This window comes from Vigna angularis, chromosome 8 (genome assembly GCF_016808095.1).
Source record: "Vigna angularis cultivar LongXiaoDou No.4 chromosome 8, ASM1680809v1, whole genome shotgun sequence".
Lineage (NCBI taxonomy): Eukaryota > Viridiplantae > Streptophyta > Magnoliopsida > Fabales > Fabaceae > Vigna > Vigna angularis.
In genome coordinates this window covers 28,137,486-28,147,237 of record NC_068977.1, presented here as the reverse complement: position 1 = coordinate 28,147,237, position 9,752 = coordinate 28,137,486, and the positions used below count along the sequence as shown (strand labels likewise).

Here is a 9,752-nt window from a genome sequence, read left to right as displayed (position 1 = left end):
TGAAGTTGGAAGGAGATCAAACCCTTTTGAGATAAATTCAAGGAGGTCTTCAAGAGGTAAGGGGAGCTAGATATTTTGCATTTTGATTGTTGAATTATACTGTGTTTGGTGCAAATCTGGGAAATTTTGGAGATGAAAATGGTTTTTTTTACGTTTCTGGAATTCTGCAGAAATTCTGCAGAACCGTTAGTCCCAAAATTTTCTGAACGTTCAGTTGGTGACCTGTGTTCACCTGACTGAGTACCTGCGTTGGACTTTCTGTATAAATTGGCCATTTCTCTCGGGTAATCGTTTACAGGGGTCCTGTAATCGATTACCAGCCCGAGCGTTCGTCAAATTTTGACTCCGTTCGTCCCAAATTTTGAGCGTTCGTCCAATTTGAAATTTCAAATTGGACGTTCGTGCAAAATTTCTGAACGTCCGCCCAAAGTATCCAAATTTCTGAACGTTCGGTATTTTCTGAACGTTCGCCCAAAGTAGCTAAATTTGTGCGTTCGGTTTTTGTTATTAGCGTTCGACCCAATCAGCCAAATTTAGGCGTTCGTCCACGTAGCTCGGCCAAAATATGGTTGTCGTTCGGTTTTCGTTTTGACGAGTGTTCGCGTTCGTCCTGAGTGTAGCGTTCGTCCTTCAGTTTGAGTGTAGCGTTCGTCCTTGAAGCTGAGTGAGCGTTCGGTCTTAAGGTGGAAATTCTTAGGGTTCGATGATGAGCGATCGGCTTAAGTATCATAGCGTTCGTTCTAAGAAATTTTTAAATCCAATATAGCAGTCGGTAAGAAGTGTTCGGCCTGTTGTTGCGCGTTCGCTCCGTAGCGTTCGTCCAGTAGCGTTCGTCCAAGAGAAGTGTGCGGTTTGTTGTTGAGCGTTCGTCCCATAGCGTTCGTCCAGTCCGGCCTGTTGTTGGGCGTTCGTCCTGTAGCGTTCGTCCATATCAATTGTGTGACGTTCGGTCAAAATGTGTTCATCCTGGCGTTCGGAAATGACGTACGTTCAGAAATGTGTTCAGCTTGGAAAATGACGTTCGTCCAGTGACGTTCGTTCCAGAATGGGTTAAATGAATAGTGGTCTTCCAAATAGTATTCTACAAATTTTGTTGTCTAAATTTTTATTTTCTTTCGAGTTGAATTATCTATATTAATATTTGGAATAAATATATATATATATATTGAGAAGTGATATGGGTGAAATTATGTGAATGAATGTGAAATATGATAAATTACTGTGATGATGTGATTATATGATGTAAATGATGAATGTGAGTATGATTCGGAAATCTCAGGGAGAGATGGATGAAAGTGGTTATGTATAGTATTGTGGTTGTTCTGTATAATTGTAGGAGCTTTGAAATGGTATGTCTATCCCTAAACTCAAAGCATTGTTCATACTCAAGTAGAGAAGAATAATGTGAGTGGTGAGAGTAGAGGGAGGTCCTCGTCTATAGTCTTTGAATTTAGACATAGACAGATTGGGGGATTCAACTTGCTAGTGTTGGAGAAAGACCAGCTGAACTATGCAAGTGCAAAGACGACCAATAGTTCGACAATTATACAAATCCGGATGAGTCGTGTGAATATGTGGATTATGGTTTAATATGTATGCATAAATACTTTTGTATTTAAATCTATGATGACATGAATTAATTGTGCTAGGAGATAACATGTTTTTTTATATCTAGCTCACCCTTGCATTGTTTGTGTTGTGTGCCAATTTGGATTATGTTATTCGGCGATGATCATCCACTTGGATGGGAGCAGATGGCGTCGAAGAGTTTCCCTTGGAGCAGGAGCTGGAGGTTGCTGATGTTGCAGAGTAGTCTTCTTAGAAGCTTCCTGATTGATCATTTGTAGTGATCAATCCTTGTTAGCTGTTCAAGGTTTAATTTTTCACTCATTTAATTTGGATGATTGTAATTTAACAATTAAATTACACGTCATATTCTGACTGTTCTCTATATTGTAATGATGACATCTTTATTATGTAATATTTGTTATTATATAATCGGGATGTTACATTAATGGTATCAGAGCAGTTCGTCCTTAGGATGACCTTTGTGTTGTGGGTTTGCCGTGTCTTCTCTGTGAGGATTGGAGGGTAGATGGTATGATTTACCATTTCTTTCAAGTCTATATAGTAAGGTGTATCTGACTAGAAGTTTTAAGAACAGAAAATGTCTGGATAAGAGTAATGAGGGTGCACACTCATGACTTTCATCGTAGATGATTTTCCTTTCTTAATTTTGAAGGTTTGAGGTAAGAAAGAGTTAGAGTTTCAGTGTTGTTTCCTGTAGTAATTCCTGTCTGATTCTTGTTTTGTGATGGTGTGTTGTGCCCTAGAGTAGTAGAGAACTGCATATTCAAGGACATTGTAGGTTGTGACTACACCATTCTTGTTTTGCTGTGTGCTCAACGTTCGTTTATTGAGTATTATAAACTCTTTGAACTTAACTAACGATCGTTTTCACTGCCTACCCGAGAGAACAAATGGTACCAAGGCCATTTCCTCAACCTATCGATCGTAATGTGACGGACTGCACCAGACTATTAGAATCCGCAATAGAGACGCTTCAACAACAGAACGCTGTTTTGGCACATCAGAACACGGTCACATTGCAAAGTTGGAGGTCGCTCAGGCAAACTTTGAAGCTACCCAAAGACAGCTGATGGAGATCATAGGAATCACTAGGGACATTATCGGATCGCCCATTTCCTCTGGGGATCACTGGATCAAGTTGAGTTTGGAGTATTTCCGCCAACATCATCCAGCTAAGTTCACTGAGAAGTGTCTCCCTGATGAGGTGGAAAAGGACTCGAGTATTAGAGAAGAGTGTGACGGAATTGGAATATCACAAGGGACAACAACAACGGACACCTAAAACGTAAAGTGTAATATGGAAGGATGAATGGCCAGACAGATAGAACAACTCGAAAGCATGTAGGCATGGATGTCGTGCCGGGAATGGATTGGTTGACTATCAACCGTATTCTTCTTGACTGTGGTCGAAAGTAGTAGGTGATTTCCGACCCACTTAGTTTGGAGCCGTGTGTTTTGTAAGTATTAATTCAACAGAAATTGGGATATACGAGTTCGGGTATCTCAGATTCAATTATGCTGTCTTATTGGTTATATTCTCTGACGCGGTTAGTGGTATAATGTGTGGAGATACTTGAAGGATATAATTTTACGTACTCTTGTTTCGTATTTGGAACATTATAAGGATGTGTTAGCTTAAGAAAATAAAGATGAGAGTTATATTCCAAGAAAGTAAATCTTATTTTCGGAAATAAGACAAATACCATATATTTCATTAATTTAGGTCTTTAAGGCCATGGAGACTACACATTTTTTTCAAACTTCATAAGTTATAACCGGATACCATAATATTCGTGTGCGAATGGTACCACACACGTTAAACGAACAAACATAAAAAGTAAAGCAGATAAATATTACAGTCCATAAAATACGCAAATAGGGCAAATAAACAAAAACAAATAAAAGATGTTCGGGGTTCGATCAATGCTGATCGTTAATATTACAGACCATTAAATAATAATTTTAATGGAAAAATTCCCGAGCTGGTTGTGGTGGTCTAAGGGAGAGCTCCGTCGAGGGCGCTCTGGTTCGAAATGTGAGAAGCATGGGTGGAGGGATCTGTCGTTCGTCTCTGTCGTCGTCAATGATGATCGGAACAGGGAATAAGTTCAGCAACCTCGGCGCCTTCATGATTACCCAGTCATATTCTTCCAACAAAGAAATTGTGTCAAATAATGGAGAAGGAAGAGTAAAATTCAAAGCAAAGATAGAAGTAATCAAGGTTCTTACCATACATGTACAGCGGCAGCTGAGAAAAGATAGTACCAGTAGGGTCTAATTCCGCTTGCCAGCGCTTGACCCGGTTACCATGATTGTTGAACCGGCAATGTACATTATATTCACTTGCTTCTCCGAAAGCCCTGAGTCGAGATGCAATCTCGACGACTTGGGCTCTGCTGGGATGTGTGACCCCGTAGTTGTAGATATTGAGCATCATTTTGATCTGATCATCGGTTGGTCGCCACCGCTGACTGGTGTACCTCTCGGACTCCACATCACTCATCTTTCTCTCTCAAAGTATTTCTAAAGCATAAGGAAATAATAAAATGAAATAAAAAGAGCAAAACCAAAACGAAAATATTCAATGTTCTCCTTATTTATTTTGTTTCTTTTAGGTTCTTTTTGTCCAAATCGGTCCTTGTTGTTTCAGTGTATAATCTCGGATCTTTTTCACGGTCCTCGCAAAGGTTCTTAAACGGATCTATGTCCATCTGTCTTTGTCCATATTGTCCATATCCGGTTCATACAAATAAATTTCTCTTTTTAAGTTTTCTGTTTTATGGGGTACGTGGCGTTGTTCTACCCGATTGTCTCTGCCATACCTCCAAACGGAGGGAGATTAACGTCTGGTTTCCAGCCGATATACCCCTTATCTTAGTTAATGCAGTGGGTTCTTAGTTTTTAAAAGGAAAATATAGAAGAAGAGGAAGAAAAAGAAAGTAAATGCAGAAGCAGAAGTAAAAAAAAAAAAAAAATAACAAGCAGAAAGTAAAGAAGAAAGCAGAATGTAAGTGCGAGTAATAAAAGCTCAGAAAAGAAATAGTATGTGAAAGGAAGCAAGGAAGAGAAAGGAAAGAGAAGAAGTAAGAAGTAAAGGAGAAGAAGAAGCTAGGTAAAGGAAGGGAAGAGATAAGAGAAGAGAAGTGCTTACTCGAGGCGGAGCAAAGCCTTAGAACTTGCGGATTTGAAGCTTGCCGGAAGACTCTCCGATCTACCACACTCAGTCGCTCAGATCTCGCAAAGTTTTCACACTCAGAACTCTCAGTGCTCAGATCTCTCTCAGATGCTCTCAGATCTCAACGTTTCGAAGTGTCGCCCAATGCGGCTAGCACCTCGTTTTATAGCCAAGGAACCTCACTGTGCTCACAGTTCCGGTCATGCATACCGGAATCTTCAATAGTATCGGTTAAAAAAAAAAATAATAATAATAATAATAATAATAATAAAAATAAAATAAAATATAGTATATGATTTTTGTCACATTTTGGAAATATGAAATATTCAAATTAGAGAGGATCTCTTACTATGTGAGTAAGTGTAGATATGACATGATTTTTGGTGTGAGATATGTGATGTGTATGATGATCCAGAATTGTCGCCTCGTATGAACGGTTGAAGTTACCCTGATAAGCTCTTTGAGTGGTGGGAACTACCAGGATGGGTTTATTATGTGAGTAGTGGGAGGCAACTCTACACATTAGACAGGATGTGCTTAGACTTCGACAATCTCTTGTATAATGTGATGAGAATAACGCTGGAATGCAACCTGTTAGAACTGAAGATAGCAACACCAAGTACTACAAGAGGAAAGCAATCAGATTTGTGAAAGTCATCTGGTACGAGAAAACGGGTGACTCTACTTGGGAAGTGGAAGATGCTATGAAGGATTTGTATCCCCATCTGTTCGAGACTCCGTTCTAATTTTCGAGGACGAAAATTTTTGTTGTTGGGGAGAATGTAAGGAATTGTATTTTTTTTAAAAAAAAAAAAAAAAAAAAAAAAAAAAAAAAAAAAAAAAAAAACAAGGGAGGAAGCAACGAGCGCTGCCACAAGGGACAGCAAACGTTGCTTCCCTTTGAAAACAAAAAAATGAAAAGAAAACAAGAAAAGGAAAGAGAAGAGGAGGGGAAGAGGGGAGGTTATGAGGGGGCATTTTACGGGGGAGGTTTGGCAGAAATGGGGCTCTCATTATTGGCATGTGAGAAGGAGAGAGAGAGCAGCAGAGGGAGGGAACCCTTCTCCCGTTTCCAGCCGTCCAAGAGCACCATTTCTTCCTTCTTAAACGTAAAAACCATGGATTCAAAGAGTTTTGGGGAATTCTGCGAATTGAAGGAGTTGCTGCCATATTTGAGAGAAGGTGAAGTAGGAGCTGCCGAAGTGCTAAGAGGCATTGACGCTGCAAGTTCTGGGAGAGGAGAAGTGGAGAACTCTTGAAGTTGGAAGGAGATCAAACCCTTTTGAGATAAATTCAAGGAGGTCTTCAAGAGGTAAGGGGAGCTAGATATTTTGCATTTTGATTGTTGAATTATACTGTGTTTGGTGCAAATCTGGGAAATTTTGGAGATGAAAATGGTTTTTTTTACGTTTCTGGAATTCTGCAGAAATTCTGCAGAACCGTTAGTCCCAAAATTTTCTGAACGTTCAGTTGGTGACCTGTGTTCACCTGACTGAGTACCTGCGTTGGACTTTCTGTATAAATTGGCCATTTCTCTCGGGTAATCGTTTACAGGGGTCCTGTAATCGATTACCAGCCCGAGCGTTCGTCAAATTTTGACTCCGTTCGTCCCAAATTTTGAGCGTTCGTCCAATTTGAAATTTCAAATTGGACGTTCGTGCAAAATTTCTGAACGTCCGCCCAAAGTATCCAAATTTCTGAACGTTCGGTATTTTCTGAACGTTCGCCCAAAGTAGCTAAATTTGTGCGTTCGGTTTTTGTTATTAGCGTTCGACCCAATCAGCCAAATTTAGGCGTTCGTCCACGTAGCTCGGCCAAAATATGGTTGTCGTTCGGTTTTCGTTTTGACGAGTGTTCGCGTTCGTCCTGAGTGTAGCGTTCGTCCTTCAGTTTGAGTGTAGCGTTCGTCCTTGAAGCTGAGTGAGCGTTCGGTCTTAAGGTGGAAATTCTTAGGGTTCGATGATGAGCGATCGGCTTAAGTATCATAGCGTTCGTTCTAAGAAATTTTTAAATCCAATATAGCAGTCGGTAAGAAGTGTTCGGCCTGTTGTTGCGCGTTCGCTCCGTAGCGTTCGTCCAGTAGCGTTCGTCCAAGAGAAGTGTGCGGTTTGTTGTTGAGCGTTCGTCCCATAGCGTTCGTCCAGTCCGGCCTGTTGTTGGGCGTTCGTCCTGTAGCGTTCGTCCATATCAATTGTGTGACGTTCGGTCAAAATGTGTTCATCCTGGCGTTCGGAAATGACGTACGTTCAGAAATGTGTTCAGCTTGGAAAATGACGTTCGTCCAGTGACGTTCGTTCCAGAATGGGTTAAATGAATAGTGGTCTTCCAAATAGTATTCTACAAATTTTGTTGTCTAAATTTTTATTTTCTTTCGAGTTGAATTATCTATATTAATATTTGGAATAAATATATATATATATATTGAGAAGTGATATGGGTGAAATTATGTGAATGAATGTGAAATATGATAAATTACTGTGATGATGTGATTATATGATGTAAATGATGAATGTGAGTATGATTCGGAAATCTCAGGGAGAGATGGATGAAAGTGGTTATGTATAGTATTGTGGTTGTTCTGTATAATTGTAGGAGCTTTGAAATGGTATGTCTATCCCTAAACTCAAAGCATTGTTCATACTCAAGTAGAGAAGAATAATGTGAGTGGTGAGAGTAGAGGGAGGTCCTCGTCTATAGTCTTTGAATTTAGACATAGACAGATTGGGGGATTCAACTTGCTAGTGTTGGAGAAAGACCAGCTGAACTATGCAAGTGCAAAGACGACCAATAGTTCGACAATTATACAAATCCGGATGAGTCGTGTGAATATGTGGATTATGGTTTAATATGTATGCATAAATACTTCTGTATTTAAATCTATGATGACATGAATTAATTGTGCTAGGAGATAACATGTTTTTTATATCTAGCTCACCCTTGCATTGTTTGTGTTGTGTGCCAATTTGGATTATGTTATTCGGCGATGATCATCCACTTGGATGGGAGCAGATGGCGTCGAAGAGTTTCCCTTGGAGCAGGAGCTGGAGGTTGCTGATGTTGCAGAGTAGTCTTCTTAGAAGCTTCCTGATTGATCATTTGTAGTGATCAATCCTTGTTAGCTGTTCAAGGTTTAATTTTTCACTCATTTAATTTGGATGATTGTAATTTAACAATTAAATTACACGTCATATTCTGACTGTTCTCTATATTGTAATGATGACATCTTTATTATGTAATATTTGTTATTATATAATCGGGATGTTACAAGAGTTACACTATTTAATGAGAGGAATGAAGAAAGGGTCCTTAATATGCAGTGGAGATTGTTATTAATTATGGGGACCAACAAGATAATGATTTGTCTTGAAGGGAAGATGAAGGTTACAATCAAACATAAAATGCTGTTGGGGAGAAGCTAGACATCCTCTATTTCTGATTATGACATATTATGTTACTTATCAATAACATTTTCATTCATTTGCTTTTGCTTTTAACATCACATTTAAACCCCAATAACGTTATAATTTATTTGGTAGATAAAATAATGATAACTGCTTCGGGTATAGGGTTGAAGTCCTTACTCAAAGCACTCCAAGTTGTCTTGAAGATCGAACGGACCCTGCTCAAAGTACTCCCGGTTGTTTTTAAGATTGAACGTTTGCTGCTCAACACTCCAAGTTGTCTTGAAGACCAGACGTTCGTTGCTCAACACTCCTAGTTCTCTTTCGTCCTTCATGTTACATTGTTCGTTCTCCCTTCTCCTTGTCCAACCCAGGTGGGCGGGTACCTGTCAAAGGCACTCCGACACTCAAGTTAGTAATGTAATCGAGCAGTTGATACAACAGGTAATGCATATATTGTGCATCATGATCTTAAGCTAGTATCCGACGGGTTGCAGGTTGTGTAGCGAATGAATTTTTTTTGTTAGATCGGATTGGGATAGGCATTATGCGTGCCCGACCTGATCCGTTGTCGTCCTAGTCATTTACTCATGTGTGTTATTAAACTCATTTATTCAAAGCATAAATGCTATAGAAAACAGTATGATATCGGAGTTCTCCTTTGATGTGTGCAAATTATATTTTGATCATATGAGAAGGAAAATTGATCATATTTCAGAAAATAGAAAGACCAATATAGTCTTTTAAGATTGCAGGGATTAAAACCATTTTCTTAGGAATCTTATGAAACTTAAAATAGTAATTACATTTTAATTACGTAAAAATTATTAATATTATCGATAAATTTTTACCGACGGATATGTATTCTTGATATATTTTTACCAACGGATTTACTAATGATTTTATTTACCGACGACCAAAAGTCTTCGGTAAATCTGTCGATACGTGACATGCATATTACCAACGGATGCACCGAAGACTTTTTTCCATCGCTAATATGTATGTCATTTCCCGCCCGCATTTAGCCTTCAGTGCCAATATATGTGGCAAACATCACGCTCATTTCTCCTTCTCATTTCTCTCCATCTCAATGTCATACTTCTTTCCACCGGCATGCCACCCCTCCAATGTTTGGTCACCGGAACTTCTTGCCACCACTACTCATTTCTTCTTATAATTTTTCCTTACTGTCTCGTAGTCTCATCACCGCTGCTCTCCATCATCGCGAGTTTGCCACTGTTGCAACCCATCACTGTTCGCTTTTCAGCCTTTCCGAAAAGCTCAACTTTTTCGGCTAGCTCAACTTTTCCGGCGAACGATTGCAAAGTTGATCTGTGCGATTAAGAACATCACTGATCCTAATAACATCTTCTTTCTCTTACAGATTTGAGAATTGCAAAGAAACTCTCCATGATTCCCTATGATTTTAACTATTGAAAATAAATTGGTTGTTTGATTGTTTGGAAATGAGTTTGTTATTGGCGTGATGCTTTTTTGGTGGCGAAGTTCGTGAAAACGAAAAAAAATGACATGAAGGGAGGAAGGAAGACGAAGAAGATGAACTAGAGGCTTAAGTAATTACCGAC

The 9,752-nt window shown here is 39.3% G+C and overlaps 1 protein-coding gene across 1 annotated transcript; it reads right to left on the bottom strand.

The window, feature by feature from the left end:
* Nucleotides 1-3,670: 3,670 nt before the first annotated feature.
* Nucleotides 3,671-4,093, bottom strand: LOC108344165 (WUSCHEL-related homeobox 2). Its single transcript, XM_017582630.1, has 2 exons — nucleotides 3,820-4,093; nucleotides 3,671-3,714 (listed from the first exon to the last, which is right to left on the bottom strand). Exons 1-2 carry the CDS (start codon nucleotides 4,091-4,093, stop codon nucleotides 3,671-3,673), a joined length of 318 nt encoding a protein of 105 aa, XP_017438119.1.
* Nucleotides 4,094-9,752: the final 5,659 nt, after the last annotated feature.